The sequence below is a fragment of the Megalops cyprinoides genome, chromosome 16, assembly GCF_013368585.1.
Source record: "Megalops cyprinoides isolate fMegCyp1 chromosome 16, fMegCyp1.pri, whole genome shotgun sequence".
NCBI lineage: Eukaryota > Metazoa > Chordata > Actinopteri > Elopiformes > Megalopidae > Megalops > Megalops cyprinoides.
In genome coordinates, this window is record NC_050598.1 from 13,106,634 (window position 1) to 13,129,391 (window position 22,758).

Here is a 22,758-nt window from a genome sequence, read left to right on the forward strand (position 1 = left end):
GTGCGAGGCTTGGAGCTCCACCAGCTCCGTGTTTTTCCCCCCACTTTTAGTAGTCTTGAGAAAAATGATTTTGACTTTCAGCTGTAATTAAGTCGAGTGCTGGACAGAACAGCTAAATCAAAAGCTTGCAAAGAATGAAGCTTAAGTGGCTGAGGTACAGAACTTTGAGAGTCCATCCCTCAACATCAACTCCAAACTGTGGGCAATCAAGGTCATTTATTTTATCTTTTTTTTTTTTTTTTTTTTTTGTAACTGAATGGCTGGGGTGAAGCAGAAGGGTCAGTTCAGTTTCCAAAGTGGTGTGCCCAAAGGGAGCTGAGCCTCGGGGAGCGGCGTGTTTGAGTGGTAGTCTGGACCAGCTCTGGGATACTCAGAAGGTCAATATCGGAGTGAAGATCATGGCAGATTGTAAAGTCATTCAGGGGGGTGTGCATCAGGGGAGATTTACAGGCGTGGGAGGTTATTTTGATTCAGGAACATGACGTCTTGTAGTGCGCACTTAAAAAAAAAAAAAAAAAAAAAACTAAACCTGCAGGCATGCTGCGCACGTATACCCTGCACTGTCTGTACATGCACACGCGCGCACACGTGCACACGCAAACACACACACATGCACCTCATGCAAGCAATGTGTATGTGATGGGTTTTTAATGCTACAGTCAAATGCAGGGGGGTTCTGAGGACAGGGCGTTTCCTTCTTTTTGGTCACATACTTTTGCTCCAGATGGTCTTTCCTTAGCCACTGCTGCTGTGGTCATGTTATGGTCAAAGCGTGAAAATGTGCAGCTTGATTTGGCAGCGTAGGCTGATTTGAACTGACGTCTCTGTGCCAAGCTTGGTGTTGGTTTAACGCCGGTAATGCTGTTGTGTCAGAGGTCGTTTCCTCACGGGTTTGCGAAATGCTGACATTTCTCCCGCGAGAGCTGTGGAAGTTTGGAAATTTTTGAGCAGCAAGAACCTTTTAAACTTTTCATTTTTTCTTTTTTTTTATTGCTGTCCATGATCTCTCCTCAGCCTGTGTCACCTTCACTCCTCTGTCCTCACCCAAAAAGCATCACCCTCTTTCCAGCGGTGCCTGTGATTGGCGCGCAGTCACAACTCTTGTTTAAATTGGCTGTTGCTGGAGCTATTGTGTGTCAAAGATGGAACGGGATGTTTTTTGGCAGGATGTTGATTTTCTCCCTCCCCCCCCCCCCCCCCATACTGATTCTGTAAGAGTCTAAGAGTCCAGAGAGGAAAGCCAGGGTGAGGCCTGTTTGCTGAAATGGGAGCTTCTTTACTGTGCGGTGCTAGAGGTCAGCTCTGCTGTGTCTTGCTGTTATCACTAATATGTATTACATGCAGAGTAAACAGCAGTGTGGGTATAAATGCTATCGGTTAACTTTCTGCCCACCACAGTACTTTCCCTTTGTAGTTTTCACACGTTTGGAGCAAAGTGGTTTATGACTGCTTATACCCTTGAACTTTTTTTTTTTTTTTTTCTTCAAGGATACAGAGGAAAACCGAGAAAGCAAGTTCATTATCAGGAACACACTCCACGGTTTTCCCAGGGTTTTCACTGGGAGAAATGCATTGTGCATTGTGTTCATATAGTTATCGTCTCATTGACAAATGGCTCTGCACCTATGATTTCCCACTAAATTGCTGTCTAAGACCTTTAAGAGCAGTTGCAGAGCAGCATGTAAAATGGAGGACTGTTTTTGATTTAGCTTGGGTTCTTCTGTTTAGCCCCTGCCCAAGAAATGAGGTCACCACCACAGCGAATGATGGTATACCAGACCGTCTGTTTTGATTGTGTCCGATTTCAGCATATGTCGAATGTAATGAGAACCGAACTGCGTTGTCACTTGTGGGCAGGCAAGCCTGCGTACACGCCCTTCCCTGGTTTCGTTGTAGACCAAATACCGTCTCACGCCCATGTAAAGCGTGGCCAGGGTAAAGTTCACCTCCTGACATCAGCATTGGCTGCATACCTCCCACTCTTCTCCTGTACCTCTCCTTTACTTTCAGCCCTGACTACAATGGTGTGGTGCTATTTTTACCCGCATCTTTGGAGAGCACCAAGGCACTGCGAGGTACAGGCCTGTCTGCAGTGTTTGTTATTAAACTTTGTGTCCCTCTCATACTGGATCCTGCACCTGCTGTGTTCTTTTTTCTAGCGTAGTGGTCAAGGGACTGAGTTATTATCCATACAGCCTCAGATTACATTCTCAGGTGGGTTACATTCGCGTACTTCAGCAAGGTGAATAACCCAAATTGGCTCTTTGTGTGGACAGTATAAGTCAATATAAGAATATAGTAATGCGGTTGGAAACACCCATGACACAGATTTATTTCCTACATCTTGCATTTTGTGAACTCGCCCAGAATAAGAGTTTGTGCTAAGGAAATTGTAGTAATGACCTCCTCATCAATTGAGTATAAAGCTCAGTCCGGTGGCCGATATCCTCCTGACCAAAATGGACATTTCCTGCACACTAGACGCGTGTTTTCATCTTGAAAGCCTCTCTGCAGTGATTTGTTCATGGGTAAAACTGTAGCTTCTCACCCAGGTTATTAACCTGCAGCCTTCTACCCACTGCACCACACTGCCACCCCATGACCATTACTAAGGAATATTATAATGTTGAAGCTACCTCAGAAAAAAATCTTTTTATTTGAAAAGGTAAAGATGCATAAAGGAAAATGCTATTTCCTGTGGTAAGGGACTCATTTTCTGGCCTTTTTCAGAACTGGCCTTGAGTTTTCTGGTTTTTCGATTGCCTCTAGCAAATCCCCCATTCTCTGTTCTGGGTGCTTTGTGACAATTTCCTTTGTAAAAATGCACCATAATGAATACAGTTTGATTGAAAAGGTTATGCTGACTTTCCGCCGGTCTGAAAACACTTGACTTGAGTGTTTAAGAGTGCTTGAGATGGTTGGTGTAATCTTTTGCATCTTTTGTCATTAAACATTCTTATTGTCCTCAGTGTATATGTAGCCATTGTGCCTGTAAGGTGAGGTAAAGTTCACTCCTGAGGTGTAGACTGTATTACTATAAATTGCATTTCTCTGAGTTCTTCTTGTACTAGGGTGTGAATGGAAAGCAAGTTTTAACAGGCAGTTTTTATCTGAGATAAAAGTGAAAATGTTCAGTTTTCTGTACGATTGTACCTTATGTGTCAGGCATACACGGAAACCCAGTCTTTTATGCCTGTTTGAATGCTTCAGAGGCTGAAGGTAAGCTCTTGCTGGGAGTGCCAGCGCTAATATCAGTCATGTGCTCTGCTATTTGCAAACAGTGCCGAACATACTGATCGGTCAGCATCGGGTTGCAAAAGGACTGCTGTTTGCGCAATGGCAGTCCTATATATAAAGGACTGGCTGAAGGATGGTGTGGATCCGCTTGCTGGTGGAGTGTCATTATTCTCCCTGCATTTCCTCCCCTCCCCCTGCTGTAATGACAGTAGTCCCAGCACTGCGCCCAGTTCCTTTCCTGTGATTTATGCGCGTTATAAACGTGTCCCCCTTGGTCCCCCCCCGCCCCCTGCTTTATTTTAGAAAAGCACATCATCCACAACACGTGTGTGTTTGTGACGGTTCCGTGCCACGCGGAGGAGTGTGCCACGTGATCCCGTGTGCACACGCCTCCTGGTGCACGGGAGGAATAAAGCGGGCCCCGCACGTAACAAGCACGAGTCGCCGCTGCCGAGTGCCGTCGATGTCGTGTGTCAGCTGAGGTTTGACTCAAAAAAAAAAAAAAAAAAAAACCAGAGCCCGGGGCTCTGGTTACTGCCATTTCTGTGGATGCTAAAAAGGTGTGTTTTTCATTCGGCATCATAGGGTTGATGTTGATGTGATAAAGGCAATGCAATTCAACAGCAAAAGAATTTTCATGGGTTCATTATTTTATTTCTGTATCAAGGCTCACACATACTCAAGATATTGCGCATTCGCCTCAAGAGGTCAATGGTCATGGCACATAATGAAAGTGTACAAATTGTTGAATGCTGTGTTTAACATTCTTTTTTTGAGGAAAAAATTTTAAAAACGAAGTTGACATTGTGCTCTGTCAAAAACAGAAGGCAGCAGGCTCTGTTTCCCAGGATCCCTGCTGGTGATGTTGCTCATTGTGTACTATCTTTTCTCTTCCAGAGCCTTCCATCCAGCGGGCTCTGAGCCGAAGGTAAGTGTGTGAGGCTCAGCCCTCGTCCCTGCAGAAACACAGAGCAGAGGGTGGCAACCATTTTCCAACCTGGATCATATTCTTCAGATTCTTGTACAGTATACCCAAATCATCTGGCCTAAAATGAGGTCCAGTTTTTTTTTTCCAAACTACATGATGCGTCATAAATTACATGCGCAATTTGAAAAGATGACATCATGTACAAACCTGGAAGATTTAAAATTCTTATCTGGAGGCATTCCGGAATCGCTAATAGATAAGGGAGAGTGAATTATGTTGACATTATCTATGGGGAACTGCAACTTCAGATTGAAGGTTGAAGGGTGATTAGGAAATCCTTATCACACGCTAACTATACTGCCTCCAGCAGTGGCCAGGCTGCTGTCCAGTCAGGTGCTTGGTCCTTTGCTCAGTGATCGGTGACTGCTGACTGGAATATTTCTGCAAGTGGCACCCTCATCAAACTCTCTGCTATGTGATTCCTGTGACGGATGTGTCCCAAAGGGTCTGCATAAACAGGGGAATGTTTTGAGTGGTGCGCATGATCCCAGAATCCACTGCTCCACCTTAACATATGATGCAGCTATGTCCCTCTTCATTTTACCTATGTTTCCTGACAAGATGTTACTATTCATGGCACATGATGGCAAAGCCACTGGCATACAGGAATATGTGAATATGACAGCTACGCTAGCCCTTCAAAAGATTTATGAGGTTGTAATAATCGTATGTATTGCTTACTGTATGCAAACATATAATTACTCATACAGAATTCTGTAATTTTCTTCTATTTTGATAGGATGTCAGTAATTTAGACAGACATTAAAAACAATGTTGAATCTGATTGATTGGATTTCATGAAAAGTCTGGCATAAATTTGGCTGAATAAATTTTTGTGGTGTGTGAAGCTCTCACATTTAAAGTTAAGGCCTGTTGTCAAAACATGACTGACTGGAGTAGTATTAAAAGTGTGAAAGGCTGCCACCTAATGGACACTGTCGGTGGTAGTGCTATACTCATGGCAGACGGATCTCCAGGACAGTGTGTGGTGAAGCAAGCACTTTGAATACCTGGTCTGCAGTCAGACATGGAATGCCCATCCAGCTGCTCTGTAGGTTTATTCTGTTTCCCGTGCCAGGTGTGTGGAGGAGCCAGTTGTCTTGGCTGCTGTCCAAGACAAATATTTGTCAGCCTGACGGGTGTGTGTGCAGCCCTCATAAGTATTTACATGGTGCACACACAAACGCGCGCGCACACACAGACCCATGGAAGAAAGGGATGTGTGGGTGGAATAAGCTCATGCCATTAATTTTGACAAGGGAGAGCATTAGCCAGGGGCTTGGTACTTTCAAAACACATTTGCAAGTGATTTGGATGAGTTATTGAAAAAAGTTTAGGAACATAACGATAGAACAGCTTTCATTTTAACAAAAAAAAAAAAAGTGTTTTTAGTCATCTTCACCTTCTCCTTCATGCAAGAGCTGCAGCACCTTAATGTGAATGGGACTTTGGATCGGTGGATCTGGGATCGTCCGCTCACCCCTGGCGTGTGCCCTTGTTTAACTGCATGGTGTTGCCGGTGTGCTCTGTTTCCCCTTCCCCCTCTCACTCACTCAGGATGCGCTTGCTCCTGCCTCCAGTCAGCCCAAGTACTCCTTCGCCCCCAGCACGGTGCTAAACAAGATGGCTCGGCCATTCGCCTCCGACGGCAACCATGCCAAAACGGGGCCGGTGATCAAACCCGTCGCGTACGCCCCCAAGACTGACTTCAGCGCGCGGGTGCCAACCAATGAGCTGCAGCCGCACAATGGGTAGGTCACCCTGGCAACACAACGTTTAAATCCGCGGAGGAAACGTGGAGCCAAAGTTTGCGGGTGTTGGGTTCAACACACAACTGTGTCGGTATGAGAAAGGACGTAGAATGATACACAGACATGGGAAAGGACCTCTGCATTACCTGCAGAGGGGAAAACCTTCATTAAGAGAACTTAAGGCACTGCCTTGTTTTGAATGATGTTCGGAGGTTTTTGTTATCGTTGTGCCTTGTAAGGTCAAATCAAATTATGCAAACCTGAATTGTTTTTTTTTTTTTTTTGCGCTTCTGAAGAATTTATTAACAGCTGCCACGATGAATAAGGTGGATCGGTCAATTAGAAGCTCGTTTTCCCTGCAAGTGCATTGAAACCCTCTGGTCTCTGGTCTGTAGCGTAGCTACGGTAATTAGTTTTGGCAGCACCGTGTCTGTTCTCTCTCCACACAGCTGTAATTTGCTCTTTACTCAGCACGTCTGTGTGTGGCGGGCAGGGAGATGCTTAGATGTGTTTGCTGAGAGGGACGTTATGTTTGGGTCTCAGATCAGCTTGTGGACCACTTTGGCCTGGGGTGGGTGTTGCCAGGCTCGGGTTGCGAAAAGCAGTCCTCGGATGTGTGTGTGTGCTCAGCAGCTGTGATTATGTCTTTGTCAGGACACTTGTGGCAAACATTTTCCTGTTGTCAGGATTGGATTTCGGATGCTGTCAGGATGGTAATGCCCCAGACAACTTGTCGGGTTGCAGCTCTCAGTTTTCCATCAGTGAAGACTCGGCCTGTCTGTGTATTAGTAATACACTTGTGCAGGCACAGATTGAAAAACTTACAAGGGCACGAAAAAGATCATATGTCCCTATGTTAATTAAGTAGATAGAGCAATGTTTAAAAGCATGGGGTAAGGGTTTCATTTCAAGAGATTCAAGAGTTTGACACAGGCCTATAATGTAGCTCAGCTGCAGATGGGGAAGGGTTAAGACAGCTTGGCAGGGTCTTGATGTTGCCTGTTGCTTTTTTTAGCCGCAAGTACCCCTCCCCTAAAATGTGCTGAGTTTCCAATGTGCTTTTACTGCAGGCATGCTGGGTTACCTCAGCACCTTACTAGGAGAAACCGCCTCATGTAACAAGAGCTAATTCTGCTTGCATAGCCTAGAGCTCTAGATGCTTTCATTCCAACTATACCTGTTTCTGTAGCAGTTTTTTTTCTTTCTTTTTTGCACCTGCTGACATTTCTCTTTCTTTGAGCTGTTTAGGATGACTGTATCATTGGTTGGAAGTAGCAATGTATTCTTTTATTCTCGTTGTTTTTTAACAAAAAGGCTGCCGGTAATTAAAAGTCAAAATGTAGCACACAGGGTCTTGCAGCTTTTTAGAAACTAGAGAAGTGGAACACCTTGAATGGACTACTGAGAAGTTAAGATTTACAGTGGTCCAGTGTTAACTTAGAGGGGTGGAGCCAGTACCCTCTGGTTCAGTATAGGTGTGTAGAGGTATAGCTAGAGCCCTGTGGTTTGGTGGTTTGGTATTGGTGTAAAGAGATGGAGTCAATACCTGTGGGTTTTAGGTTTAAAGTTTAAAGAGGTGGAGCCAGTGGCCTGCAGGTCAGTATTGGGATGCAATGGTGAAGTCACAGCCCTGTGGTGTAGAATGTGCCTCTGTTAGGGAGGAGTCAGTTCTCTCGTTCGGTGATAATGTTGTCTGTCCAGTACTTCACTAGTGTTGAGAGTGAGACTAATGAGAATCCGAGGGGGGGGGGGGGGGGGGGTTGCAGGGAATCGTTCCACAGCTAGGGTGCAGTGTTCTTACAAAGTTCTGTGCCATTGCAGCGACTCAGAGAGCGAGAGAGAGCAAGAGAGAGAGAGAGCGTGGCATTATGTGCTTGTTCAGCCTCCCCTGCAGTGCGGTCGCAGCCATGGCCACATTTATAGGGACCGTAATGAGAATGCAAAGCGGAACCGCTCCAAGGAAGCTCTCCCACCTGTCAGGAGAAAAAGCCTAGTAAAGTTTCTGCAGGATTTCCACCCATGTCAAGCGTTCTGCTGATGCCGTTGTGCAGGCTGCGAGTCATGATGCTAATTTTGGAGATGTGCGCCTAAAGACCGGATTGGCACATCGCGGGTCTGCGGGGTGGATGAAGCACTGAAGCTTGTCACATGTGTCATGATTTGCACTTTAGTAGCATGGCATGTGTGTGTATGTGTGTGTGTGGGGTTTTTTTTTCCTGCATCCCCACAAAAAAATAAACCTTCGTACTGACAGTTTTTCTGCTACTTTGCATTTCAACACATCAGTTTCTTTTGTTTATCCAAACTGAACTCAATCTCTCTCTCTTCTCCTCCCTTTCTCCTGCAGCTGGAGACTCTTGACAAGTCAGTAAACCTTTTTCTTGTCATTTCTATTGCTTTTATTACAGACGCTTCAATGCTTGCTTGTTATTAGCAGTCAAATCCCAGCCCCGCTAATGAAAGACTAAATGAATCCCCTTTCTCCATTTGAACTCCCAGCCCTGTCACTCCTGCGGGTGCCATTTCCTCAGGGGTAGAATGAAAAGTGTCATCCTTTTATTTCGGCGCTGCCAGCTGAACTAGAGGCATCTCTCTCCCTCTCTTTTACTTCAGCGCTGATTGACTGAGTGATGTATTTATATATCGGGGCCTACTGTGACTTAGGAGAGAGCAAGCTTCTCCGTTCTATGTCCTTGCATCCATGGCCTTCAAAATAGACTGACTCGGGCTCTTACGAGTTTGATGTGAAACCAGTTGCATGAAAGGCTGTGTAATGTCTCCACAGACCCAAATATCTCTGCTGAATAAAAACTTGTTCCGTTACTTGAACGGGGTAATTTCTTTACTCCTGAGTGTCAGGATTTTAAAATGTTTTGCATGTTCTCTGCGCTCTTCCATTCTGACTGGGTCTTTCTCCTCCTCCCCCCCCCCCGCCCCAACACCCCCCCCCACCCCACACCCACTCTGTCTTTTTTTGTTTCCTGTCATCTGACGTGCCTTCCTCAGGGGTGAAACCTACTATGAGGAGATATACCCTGAGGCCAAGTAAGGGCCTGTGCATGTGTCCTTGTATGTCCCTGTGCCCCTGTGCCCATGTGTGCCTGTGCTGCTGTACCCCACTTGGCAGAAACAATATCTTTACTTAAACTGTTGTGCTGGAAGTTGCTCTGGATAGGAGCATCTGCTAAATGCATGTACTGTAATGTTATGTAAACCTGCATGATTCTCTGAGTTCACTTCTAGCTTGTCATATGTACCCTCCATAGACTCTCCTTCCAAGCTAAAAGTTATCAGCCCAGCAGTGTTGCTTTAATGTTCAGCCATTCTTAATTCAGTGTCGCAGCAACATTGTGCTGGCTCGGCGAGTGTCTGTAACATGCCACAAGCCAGGACCGTATGACAGGCACTCTACTAGTGTCCGCAGGCTTGAAAAGCAGAGGGCTTTTTAGCAGCCCACAAAGGCGCTTTTCGGATCCGCTTAGAGCTTTGATTTTCATCCCCCCTGTGGTGACCAGATGACAAAATGACTACTGTGAAGAATGTCTCATCGTCAGAGACAGGTTTTTTTTCCAGCCCGGTTTATATTTAAAAAGTCCCCTTTCAGCACAGAAATGGCCCCAAAGTCTTCTGAACCCGATATATAATCTGATGAGGTAAAGCGCTGAGTTCATCCTCCCCTGCCCGTATCTTCGCTTTATCCCTTCTTAAGTTTCACAGTTGTGATTCTGATTGCTTGGCCTTGCCTGACCCTCGGCGGGCGGAAGTTACGGGGTGCGAGGCGGGGACGCGAGCGTTGCCCCTGGCCATGGCACGCTCCACAGCCTTAAGCTCTTGGCCTCTCTCTGAACCGTTTCACCCTCGCTCGGAACCAGAGACCGTGACCGAGACGTTCGCACTTTGGTTTTGTGCAAAGGGAAAACCTCTGAATCTCGGTGTCATTACATACAAACACTGGCTTTCGCCGATTTAACAGGGGGATTAGTGTGCCTCCTGGCAAACAGGGGGGAAAAATGTGTTTCAAGGTGTTTAAAGCTCTGGCCAGCTTGGCTGCTCTTTGAAGAAACTCACAGGGGAGTTCCTTCTAAATTCCTAGGCCGGATTTAAGATTCTTTGGTTTGTCAGCTGTCGACATTTTCATTCAAAAACAAATTCATTAGAAGACAGGTGAATTGACCACTTGTATTTCACAAACATCATCCCGTTCCCCATGCAAAAACACAAACTGTATCTCTCCTGTACAGCATATGGTGAATTTTGTGTTTTTATGTCTTATTCCAAAAACTTAAATATTGCGTATTAGTTGAATATTTAAAAAAAAAACTTTAAAGAAGACTGTTTGATCTTGCATATTTAAAGCTCAGCTGTTGCTGTAGTAGATAAGGGTGACTTGTTTTTCCTCATTTCTTCAGCCATTAGTTCATTCAGTGCTTATTCAGAAGCAGGTGTCTAGACTGCTCACCCATGCTCTAAATGGGGGAAGAGGTAGTTTTTGATTATTTTTTAGGTGAGACATTTGAATATGTTAGTTGGCTCCTGACTTGTTAAGACTAGCAGCTGGTGAAGTTTTTACTCTGCTGTGTAAATGGATTTTTTAAACCACGGGCACCATGAATGAAGCTTGAAACCATGAGTGTTTCTGTTGCGCTGGACGTGTGCATGTCAGTGTTGCATCACTGTTGTCTGGGAATGGCGTTGGTCTGAAGTGTCGTCATAACGGGCGCACTGCCAGGTGCCTTTTTGCACGAGCAGTCTGTCAGCGTGGTGTTTGCGCAGGTCACAGTGTCCTGACTCCTCCCACCCCGCCTTGCTCCCCGCCCCAGGCACGGCCTCCGGGTAGACACGGCCCCCTGCTTCATCCCCAACGACCGCAGCAAGAAGAGGCTGATCGAAGACACGCAGGACTGGCAGCCCCGCACGGGCACCACCCAGTCCCGCTCCTTCCGCATTCTGGCCCAGCTCACTGGCACTGACTTCAGTAAGCACCCCCCTGTGGTCTGGAGTATTATCGCCACTTTGGACCTCCTTGCCAGGGTCCTCAGTAGGTGCTTGCTGTAGATGCCAAAGGAAGATCTGTCCAAAAAGGCAGTCCCGTGTCACACATTCTGTCAAAGAATTTGCTGACCCTCTTGCTGTGTTCCCCCTATACTGACTTTGTAGTGTCAGGATAAATATTAGTGTAGCAGAAAAGGTTAAGCTTTGGGATGAAGTTGAATGTTGGGAATAGTGTAAGGTTTAGAATTAGGAACCTCACCGCTGTAAACAAGATATTTTTTGGGCAACACCACACTCGTGCACAGATGTATCCATCTGCAGCCAGAAGCTTCTCTGGGCGCTTGGCCCGCGCTCTCTCTCTCCACCGCCCCCTGCTGGTTCACCTCATATCGCAGTGTTTCAGGAGTCTAATCCGTGGCCTGTGGGCACGGTCAGGCTGTCAATTTGGCCGTGCGCCCCGTGCCTCTCTGACGTCTCCGAGCCACCGAATTTGTGCGTAGCGAGAGGAAGGCAGCGAGATCTAGTGCACTCAGAGCTCCTGCTCACGAACTGTAAATGCCAGTACACAGATTCCCTTTTCACGCTCTACCACTCCCTTCAGAAACATCACAGTGATGAATAATGGCTAATGCACTTGACCTGAAGGCGTACCCGCTCACCATTGGCACCCTGACATGTGCTAAAGGACGTGCTAAATGTGCACATGTACTGCAAAGATGCAGCTCTCGGGAGCAGCTCACCAGGCTTCTCTGATACACCAGCCAGCTATCTGGGCTTCTCCGCAGAGCCCAACTTTGATTTTTCAGTTTTTGACCTCCACTTAAGTTATGGTCCAAAGGATACCATTTTCTGACAGCAGCAAAGCTTTTAGGAGAAGAGTAGGTTGTGTGTGTCTGTGTGAGAGTGAGGAGTGCTGAGACATTTTATATAGATATATAGTGTGTGTGCGCACGTGTGTGTGTGCTCGCGCGCGTGTGTGCTCGCGCGCGTGTGTGCTCGCGCGCGTGTGTGCTCGCGCGCGCGTGTGCTCGCGCGTGTGTGCGTGTGTAAAATGGCAGATATCTGATCTGACACCCGTGTCACCTGGCTCTCTCAGTGCAGGACCCAGATGATGAGACCATGAAGAGGTCCAGGTAAAGCCTGTTAATGTGTGTGTATTGAGCGAAGAGCTGAATGACAGTTGGAGCTTAGCTTTACTTATTTGGTATATACACCTGAATATATCAGCAGGGTGTGACCTTGGTGTGACTCACATCCATGATTTCACCAACACTATGGTCACACCCATGCATCTTGTAAGGCTGTGTGCATGAACCTGCATACGCTGAATTACACATGCAAGTACACATTTACTGTACTTATGCACTAAAGTACATTTAGTACAGTGTATCAATTTTAGGAGATTGGTACCTACAACATTGCATGTCTAATTTCTGTTAACAACTGCTAACTTTCCTGTTCATATTTCCTTGATTTTCATGTCTTTTTTGCAAAACTGTCACTTCGCATCAGCGACCTTTTCTCTCTCTTTCACTCTCGCTCTCCCTTTTGCTCGTCTCTTTCTTCCGGCTAGGGAAAAGTTCCTCAGTGAAATTCAGAGCCCCCGTTATGCCAGGCTGAGGGACTGGCACCATGACAGGTCCGCCCGCGCCCTCAATATCAAATCCTGAGCGACGCCACCACAGGACGGCACAGGGCCGAGACAAGGGCCCGCTAGACACGCCCCCATCATGACCAGCACCTATCACGGCAGTTAAACGCACTTGAGTGATGCCGAGGAAGGGGGAGGAGGGGAGGGGAAAGTAATTAAAAAAAAAAAATAAAGAGAAGAAATGCAGCCTAGATCACAAGCCAAAGTGGATACTTGCATACTGAGCCTACTTACCTTCAACACAGGAGAGAAAACTGCATGTTCTGAAGACCACAACTTTGTATAGAGCCGTTTGTCCATATTTATCCTGTAGACACAATGTTGGTGGACTTCTTGGGCAATAGGGATGAGGTGTTTGTGTTGTTTTTTTTCTTTTTCTTCCTGTTCTGTCTCTCTGATTCTAATGTGCTGCCCCTGTGTAATCTCTCCTTTTTTGCTCTGTGTTCTAAACTGTGCATTTTAATGTTTCTGAGCTGTTTGGATTCTCCCTCCAAATGGGGAAAAAATGGAAAATGATCTGTGATGTTTTTTCCCCTGCTTTCATCAATACATAAAACATCTGAAAAAAAAACCCCTGCTTTGTTCTCTGATCTATTTCTATCCGTCTCTGTGCATGTGCTGTAGAACTTGGTTGCTTTTAAGACCCAATTTCCCGATTGAATATACCATCTAGGGAAATGTTAGAAATTCAGATCATATTTCAAACTACGTACTGCCTGTGTGAATTCAGCGTACTTAATTTGCTAAACACCTTCCAGGTGCAGCAGACCTTTTCCACAAGAAAAAAAAGAAAACTGTCAGTGCCACAATAGTCGATCTTTAGGAGGTCTGTCAGTTGTACAGTTGCAAAAGCAAGCTTTCAGCAAGAAGAACTGAAAAAGAAGGGACACTGAGATTCCACATGCATAGAACTGAAAGTCCAGCATAAGAATCTAAAGGAAACTGTGGCATGGTGTGAAGTAAAAAAGACAGTGGGAGATCAAGAGGATAGGATGTAGTAGTTTACATCATCCCAGAAATAAACTGAACTGCATCATATAACATCAAAAACCACGGCCACCCTGAATCCCTCTAGTCTGAATATAGATACAGTTATACATGATCTAATGAATTAATAACAGAATCAGACAACATTAAACATGCATTGTTTATATTTAACTCAGTGTCTATAAATATTAGTTGGTCTGTGTTGTTAAGGAGGATGCCAGCGTTTCTAGAAAGTGTGCATACTAATGTACACGTCATACAAACAGTACATACTGTAAACTTGAGTGGTGTTTTCTTTATCTGGCAACGTCTGTGTATGTTTTAAAGGTATAATGTGGTTATGAATTCTTTATTAAGCACATATACCTGTACCATGCTCTACTGTGTTACCAGTTATTGGCGTATAAGCAGTGTGTTCATACCTTGGCGTACAAGCAGTGTGTTCATACCTTGAACTAATATCATGTTAAACGGTTTGGTAAGCCTTAGCACCTGTGTAAACTTGCAATTAATGCAAGAAAAGCAATAAGTGAATAGTTGAGTTTCAGATCTACTCTATGCCTACACAGACAAGGAGGCTTTTGAAATTGTGCTGAAGCAGTCATTCAAACAGATCAATCTTTGAGGCATTGTGAGCACACGTCTGTGTTTTCATCGTAGCTACTAACTCGTCACTCCCCCGCCTCAAGAGTAGAGTCATCTTTTTCCCCTGTTAATGAGCGGTTTCTCATACAGGCCAGCTGTGTACACTGTGCTAAATGTCACCGCGTCATCACTGTTAGATGAGAATTCTTCGAAATGCGTCATGATTTCACCACGCTGATGACCGCCCGCGTTTTAACCTCACAACCTGCAAGATGGTGAACTGCCTTGAAGTTTGACGTGTGAAAAGCAACAGCAAGAAGTTGCACTACGAGCTGAGTTAGCAAGAGGCCTGTGATGGGAGTTTGTTGAGGGGTAAGGCCAGAGGTTGAGGGGAGAGCATTCTTTTGTAGGATTATAACGATGACTCCAAGTCTGTAACAGGGGGGATTTAAGCTGCAGCTGCATTAATGCTGTGCTCTCCGCAGGGGGTGGCCGGGTGACGGCGGTCTGGTTCAGCCATTGGTTGTAAAAACTGTGTCTGTGGGATCAGCGCGAGTTCTTGCTCTTCCTGGTACTGGGCAGAGGACTTCCTCCACGTTGGTCCCCCTGGCTGCCACTTCCCCCGTCCAGACAGGTTTAACGGGCACGTGACTCGCATTAATCTGGTCTCCGATGTGGCGGAGCGGGGGAGCGAGCCGCTTCCAAACCGAGCACGGGGCTCACAGATTGATGCTTCCTCCCCTCCCTTAATCTTCTGACTCAATCCCAGGAAAGCGGGCGAAAAAGGCTTAGAGCCTCCCAATTAAACGCAGTGAGAGCGAGAGAAAGGGGAACAGAAAATTCCGCCTTTATCTCAGCGGCCCTCCTGATGCAGCAGGTTGCGAGTGAGCACCTCCTGGTTTGGATCGCCCACTTGTTTTTTTTTTTTTTGTATTGTTATTATTATGAAACTTCCTCCTTTAATGCTGTGCCTGACGCACTGACCTCCATCCCCTGTCCTTTTGGGGGGGGGGGGGGGGGCTGGTGCGTTCACGGAGAGCTGGAGCATCTCCTAATGACCGCGAGAACAGCAGCAGCAGCACCACCACCACCATCAGCCCTGTCACACTCTGCCTTCCCCAGACCTCATCCTTTATTCATGAAACAGCAGGTGCTACAGTTTCACCTGCCAATCTACCCACCCCCCGCCCCCCGCCACCGCCACTGTCATCTCTCTGAACTTGGGGACTCGGGAGTGCAGCGTTACGTTCTCGGGCTGCCCTCCCCCACCACGCACGCACACACACACACACACACACACACACACACACGTTGCACACACAGCACACTTGTTCACTCTCACCCTGCACTTATGCTCTAATGCATCTTGACTCGAGTGATGTCATTTCACCTCCACGCGTCACCAAGGCATTGAGGCAGTTTCTATGGCGATGTGACAGCGCCTTGACCTTGAGTGAGGACTCTTGCCTTCTGCATCCTCGCTCCTCTGCTCCGCCTATTCCTAGGTGCCATTCGTCTGGGAAGAGGGCAAAGCGTCAGGACGCTTTCCTGTCAATGTCTTGCTGTTCTAGGTGCAGTGGGTGTAGTCAGGTAGTAGAGCAGCAATGCTGGTATAACACTGGGTGGTAGTATGAGTCACTGCATTTCATTTTTTACATAGGCTGTTCTGAGGTTTTATTAGCCCATTTTATAATATACAGCTACATTTACTTGCTGTTGAACTTTATACAGTCATAGCCATTGACATGTCGGTTTCAGATCATTTATTTAAAGAATTCATAGTTACTGGCTGCTCATGTATAACACCCACCTTCCTTCCTTTAATTAAGCTGTCAGCTTGAATTAATTTGAAAACTTAAATGTTTTTGTGTATTTTCCTCTAACTGTATGTATGACACTGGACAAGCTGTTTTTCTTTTTTTTTTCCCCTTTCGGATCATTGACTCTGTTTCTAATTTTGAGCTTCTCGCTGGAAGAGTTATGGATTGAAATATGATGCACTTCCATAAAACTAAACAGTGCCAAAGTGAAATTGATTTATGTCTGCTCTTACTGTTTGAAGAAAAAAAAAACTGAAGAAATCTCCATACTGTAGCAGTAATGCCTTTAGGAAGGATTTTCTGTACTCTCTTAGAGCCTCAGGTGTTAAGCATTACAGATGTACATTTTAATGACACAAGTGGGTAATGGTTACACACATTATTACAAAGCTTTCAGCTGGTTAGCTCGCTTATTGCATTTGTACAGAGCAGTAACGGTATAAAGGCATGTAATTGTTAGGTGTGATAGAATGTTGTGTAGCATGGGGGAATTCATATGGAACAACCAGGTGAGTACATGAAGGCACTTTACAAAGGGTAACACTGAAGTATGAATAAAAGCTGAACGGCTGAGTACCCATAGCTTTGCTGTCAGTTGACTTTAACAGTAGTGCAGACTCTCAGCATCTTGACAATAGCAAGCAGAATACAATAGCAGGTTTTTAGCTGTTGGGATTGAACAGCACAATAGACCAAAATATCCATGCATACAGCAGTATTTCAACATACTGACTAATGTTTCCTCCTGTTCTGTGTTTAGCTGTGACCAGTGTCTTAAGCAGCACTGTTTTTTGTCAGCAGTGGATTGAGGAATCTTGGAATAATGGATAGCACCTCCGATGTGTCCTGTTCACTGATTTGACAAGTTAGTGAAATTTGATAACGTCTCTCAGACATCTTTAAAACTGCTGATTAAGACTGTTTGTGTTGGATGTCTCCCTCCACAGCCACAAGGCGAGTCTACCCCCTGCCAAGTCTGATCCCACGGCGCCCCCTGTGGACAAATCTGGTGGAAATCCAGGTAAGAACGTAATTACCACGTGATCAGTGTGCACTATATCTGTTGGGCCTATGGTGCAGAATCACCACATCAGTCACTGAATATTCAAAGATCAAAATGAACCTGTGCATTTCCTGGTTTAGGTAGGTAAATGTCTCCTTTTTCCTCCAGCCAAACCAGCCTCCAAAACTCCGGCCCCCTCCACGGGCCCCACCTGTCGGCCCCCCTGGGTGACAGACCCCAGCTTCGCTGACCGCTACCGCCCGGACAAGACGAGCACAGTTCTGACCCAGCACAGCCAGCCGGCCCAGCCCACGCCCATGCAGAACCGCAGCTCCATCCTGCAGGCAGCCCAGCAGGGCCCCCCTGACAGTGGCAGGACCCCAGTTTGCGCTGCCTGCAGCAAGATCATCAGGTGGGAAACGGGCACGTTTCGGTCGGACGCTTTGGTAGCTTGAGGCTAGGTTTCCCTGGCAATACTCTCCAGGTTAACAGATGGACTTTGCCACATGTGTGAAGCACCACTTTATCATCTATTCAGTTGCTGTTAACCCTCAGGTAGTTCAGATTAAGATTTAGTAGTTAAGATTGGTTTATGTTACTTTGTGTATGTGTGTGTGTGTGTTTTCCAGGGGTCGGTACCTTGTGGCACTGGGTCGTTCCTGGCACCCTGAGGAGTTCACTTGCTCCCAGTGTAAGGTCATTCTGGAAGTGGGCGGCTTCTTCGAGGAGAGAGGCTCCGTGTTCTGCACCAAGTGCTACGACAGCCGCTACGCCCCCAACTGTGCCAAGTGCAAGAGGAAGATCACTGGGGTGAGCACTGTCAAATGGGCTTGATCGGCAGCCCTGTTCCAAAGGAATTCATCTGCGACCAGAGTTGATGTGGTTAACACTCCATCAAGTTCAGTTTCTTAAGCCATCATGAAACTGAATCCCATTCAGAAGCTTTAAACTCAATTCTTTGAAATCTGTTTAAAGAGAAATAACAGATGACATTATTAGAGTAATGTCCATTCCTTATTCTTCTGAGATTTGCAGCTTGTAAGTGAAGTCATGTTGGCAGCACAGTCCCTTTCCTAATTGCCTCCATTTTTAAGTAGCTCATAAAGTACATCGTGTGTTGGACGTATAACATAATTGACTTGGCGCACATACTCTCATGCTGTGTGCCTTGCATAGATAATATTTCAAATTGTAAGCTGTTTATGAAGCTGCATGTTTACTAAAGCAGTTTAGGTGAAGTTCCTTGCTGAAGGGCACATCAGCAGTGCTTCACCTGGGAATCAAGCCCACAACCTAAGCTGCATAAATAACACATGCAGTTATTACTTAGATACAGGCAAAATGATGAGCCAGGGTGGGCTGAACAGCGTGTTCTTGTCACTAGAATGTTATTTTCGATGTTAACTTTACTGATCACAAGCCTATTTCCATGACTGCTCTAACACTGCAGCACTACATGTGCAGTGAATACAGGCTGTGCCTTTTATTTGTCCTCTGTTTTACTGTCACTGTGTATTTCTTTACCTTACTGGGAATCCATGTGGGAAGTTCATGCTATAAACACTGGGCAACATGTGACCTGCGGTCTTTGATTGTGTAATTCCCATGTAAAATTCTGACTCGAGGAAAACACATTTGTCCCGTGCTGGCTTTTTAATCGGCTATAACCATTTTGGTGGTGTAAAGACAGCGCTCTCAAGTAATACTCACTGACACCAAAAGGAGGTGACAAGGAAGATTCGGTGTGCATGCATGTGTGTATGCGTGTATGCATGCAGTGGGCCTCTCAGTGTCTGCCTGCCTGTTTTGTGTGTGACCTGTTCTCTGTGCTCCGCAGGAAATCATGCATGCTCTGAAGATGACCTACCATGTCCAGTGCTTTGTCTGTGCCGCCTGCAAGACGCCTATCAGGAATCAGGCCTTCTACATGGAGGAGGGCGAGCCCTACTGCGAGACAGGTGACGCCAACTAGACCCACACTCACTGTCAGACTCTGGAGTCTAATATCTCATGAACTTACTCTTCCTTACAGGAAGTGTAGCGTAATTGAAACACCATTTATTACTGGATTATTTTCTTAATTACCTCTGATGGCCATGTTGTGCCATACAACTATGTGTGTGGCCGTACAAACTCAATGGCCGTGTTGTACGTGTGAGAATGTATCCGAGGGTTATTTTTTGCCGTCCTACACCTCCAGGGATGCATCAGCTCCTTCAGCGATAACCGGCAGAGATAAATAATGATTCTCTTTTGATGAAAATGCTGCAGCCTCAGCATCTTAACAGGCATTTTACTCTAGATCTGACTCTTAAATCACTCGCCCTAATTGCGCCCGCAAAAGCCTGTCACTTCCAAGTCCCAATATTGAAAAACCCGAGCGGTGCATTTAATCTTCACTGTTTGTATTAGGAGTGATTTCTTTTAGTGTAGTGTCTGCCCCATCCATCTCGGCCCAAGTAAACGCTCATCCCTTTCGTTTTTATGATTAATCATTTTTCCCTTTTTAGGCCAAAACATCACATGACAGCCTTTCTCCTCCAGTCTAAAAGGAACTTATTCTCTCCCTCTCCGCAGACTATGAGAAGATGTTCGGTACTAAATGTCACGGCTGTGACTTCAAGATTGATGCAGGGGACCGCTTCCTTGAAGCGCTTGGCTACAGCTGGCATGACACTTGCTTTGTCTGCGCCGTAAGTCATCTTGATTCATCGTGCGCCTGTCACCCCATTCTGTGGCTGCCTCCTCCTGTATAAATGGTTAAAAATATTGCCTCTGACTTTTGCCCTTGGATGTGTATCTTCTCCAGGGGAGTGTATATAAAGACTAAATAAAGTGAAGCTCCTCGGGCCTGCAGAGTATAGCTGCAGGCTGCAGACAGGCCCTTTGTGATGAAGACCCTAATATTTTCTGTCTTCATTTTTTCTTTGTACTAATTCTACCTCCACAGATCTGCCAAATCAATTTGGAAGGGAAGACCTTTTACTCCAAGAAGGACAAACCTCTGTGTAAGGGCCATGCCTTCTCACCTGTGTGAAGAAAGGCAGAAGAAGGTGGCAAGTGTACCAAAATAGACCCCCCCGCTCCTTGCTGCCACCGATATTCTTGCAGAACCTATGCCCCGTCAGAGTGGAGCCTCACCGAATGTTCCCTTGTGACCCCATTCAACCCAGCTACCTGTGCTTCAGGAGAGGGGTGGAGGGGCAGCTAACGTTTCCTGCTAGCTGCAAGCCACCAGCATTCCTGAAAAACTCAGCGTGATCCAACAGACTGAGGCCGTGCCACACCGCTGTTGCTGCAGTGTCTTTAAGGGCCAAATGTTGTTCTGTGTTTTCTGCACGACCCATGTTTTACTCAACTACAGCTGCTCTCGTTTTCTGTGTTACCTCAGGAGCATCTGAGGACTGACTTGCAATCAACAGCTTTTTAAACACCCAAATTTTGCCATTTACAATGTTCTTGCACATCTGAGTTTTGCGTTTATGGAAATACACTAGTAAATGTAAAATTGTGTGCCAGCCCTCATAGTCAGGTTTAATCCAGGTGCCTCATGGAATTTTATGAATGAATTTGATCTAGACAGCGATTCCTGAGGTCAATCCAGGCTGGGTGTTTTTTGTGTTTTGTTTGTTGCCCTGTGAATTGGAATCAGTATTGCCTGGTCTACTATGATAGATTTTCACTAAGGGATTGAGATGTTCATGATTTACAGTGACATTTTCTTTAAGGAAAGTCCTCCACGATAACCTTCCTCACCGTATGGTTTGGGCGCAGGAAAAATTCCATTACTAGGCAACAACTGTGGGGCTCCCTGCCATTCAACCATAAATACATTTCTAAATTATTGATTTGTATTTTGGAAGCGCAAAGTTATTTACTGTCAATGTCTTTTAAAGCACAATTTATCCAAGTGCCGGTTGCCATGTTAAAACATCAGCTCAGTTTTCTGCAGTATGGCACAGATTTTGTACTGCTGTGCATATGATAATGGAATCCTTCAAGAAAGATACTGCAGCAAAGTGGAGGAGGACAGTGAGCTCAAAACTAGGGAGGCTAAACACATATTTCGATTTTTATGGATGTTCTGCATGATTAACAAGTGTGTCAATTTAGGTGCTGATGGGCGATTCATGTTTAATCTCCCTTTTTAACTTAATTGTGCCCAATGTGGTGGCATTACCTTTGTAACCACTGAGCACTGCATGTGAACACTTGAATTAAAACTAAAAAAAAGCTGGCATAAAGTTAGGACTTATTTCCAATCTCTCACTCATAATGAAATGATTTAATATGACCCTGTCTTTTTTGTTTTAATTAAAATGATTTGATGTCAAGTGTACAAAGGTAAAGCCCCCACAATAGACGCAATCAAGTAAAAAGGAAATCAGCCGCAGATGGGTGATCCTTATTCAAATCCACACACTTGTTAATCACGCCAAAACAAGCAAAAAGCAGGTTCAGCAAAATTAGCATTTTAAAGGTATGTTTTTAGCCGCCTCCGTTTTATAAGCCTCTGTTGCTTGTGAGGCAAATGCATAAGCACTTGATGACACATGCATATACTGACCCAGGCAATGATGTGTGCAAGCTTTAAATGCATTTTTTTTTTTTTCAATTAATTGTTGTTCATCAGAAAGAAAAAAAAAAAAACAAGGAAAAGTAGGGCAGGACTGTTGGGAGTTTGTGAGAAAGGGTCACTGAGCTTCCAAGGTGAACTCTTTCAGATGTAAACAAAGTACTATGCAAGTGTAGAAATTGGGTATTTGATGCATCAGTGTTCCATTAACGCAGACTACAGCGATGTCGTGTTTACCCAAAGGTCTCTAATTGCAGCAGATCAGTTATGCATCATGATCTCCAACTCATTTGTGCTTTCAGACTTTTGAGTTTTTATTTCTGGTCCCAGTTCTCAGGTGTATTAGGCTGAACTCTACTGAAATCTGTGCGGGTATTAGGGATACGATTGATCCATAACAGCCTTAACAGGTTTGTCTTTGAATTTGACCTACCTTTTGAGGTGTTTGCAATAGGTGCAAGTCAGTAAACCCACTCACCGCCGTTCCATCTTTTCTGAGGGCACTGGTTCATTATGCACTGGAGAGAGAGAGAGATCATCTCAGGGGCTGAAATGCTCTGAAGTCAGCAGCTAAAACTGAAGGTGGCTTGCGGTGCCATTTGGTGACAGAAACCTCACACCTCTGTCACTGTATAGCCCAGTGGAACTGGAATCCCTGGATGCGTGCCCTCCATCTTGTGTTGATTCTGGAGCCACAGAAGTTGTGAATCAGTCTCTTCTGCACCGGCCTCTCACAACCAGTTCTTGTACTTTTTACTCTCCATGCCAGATCCAGATTCAACTCACCTAACCATAATCCAGACTCCATCCATGTAGTGTATGAAGTGGATGCTGACCCAGGATCAGTGCTTGTCAAGTAGAATTTGTCTACAGAGTCTTGGGACAGCCTCCATTCAGACAGACCCAATGAGAAAATGTTGTCATTTCCACAACCACGTGATGTAGAGGTCAAACATTTTGTCTCTAAATGCACTTGCAAGTAATCTTAGTGAAGCAACCGGGATGGTGCAAAGCCTCACTGCGTTAGTTGTATCCCTGTCCTTGAACCACTTGCCAGGGAAAGAGCTGAATAAGTTGAAACCAAATCTATTTATTTCCATCTCTTGCTTGCATGTTAAATTATTTGTGAAGCCAACTTTGAGAACAAACACAAGACTGATCTCAAGTA

The 22,758-nt window shown here is 45.5% G+C and overlaps 1 protein-coding gene across 2 annotated transcripts in view; it reads left to right on the plus strand.

Annotated features, from left to right (window-relative positions):
- pdlim7 (PDZ and LIM domain 7) overlaps positions 1 to 21,664 on the plus strand; it is a 48,564-nt gene extending 26,900 nt beyond the window's left edge. For both annotated transcript variants that reach the window (XM_036547721.1, XM_036547722.1), the window contains exons 4-11: positions 4,135 to 4,165; positions 5,783 to 5,976; positions 16,959 to 17,032; positions 17,183 to 17,426; positions 17,644 to 17,824; positions 18,852 to 18,972; positions 19,592 to 19,707; positions 19,965 to 21,664. In XM_036547721.1, coding sequence (XP_036403614.1) covers positions 4,135 to 4,165; positions 5,783 to 5,976; positions 16,959 to 17,032; positions 17,183 to 17,426; positions 17,644 to 17,824; positions 18,852 to 18,972; positions 19,592 to 19,707; positions 19,965 to 20,051 — 1,048 coding nt within the window. In that variant the 3' untranslated portion in view covers positions 20,052 to 21,664. The remainder of the gene's footprint in view (positions 1 to 4,134; positions 4,166 to 5,782; positions 5,977 to 16,958; positions 17,033 to 17,182; positions 17,427 to 17,643; positions 17,825 to 18,851; positions 18,973 to 19,591; positions 19,708 to 19,964) is intronic.
- Positions 21,665 to 22,758: the final 1,094 nt, after the last annotated feature.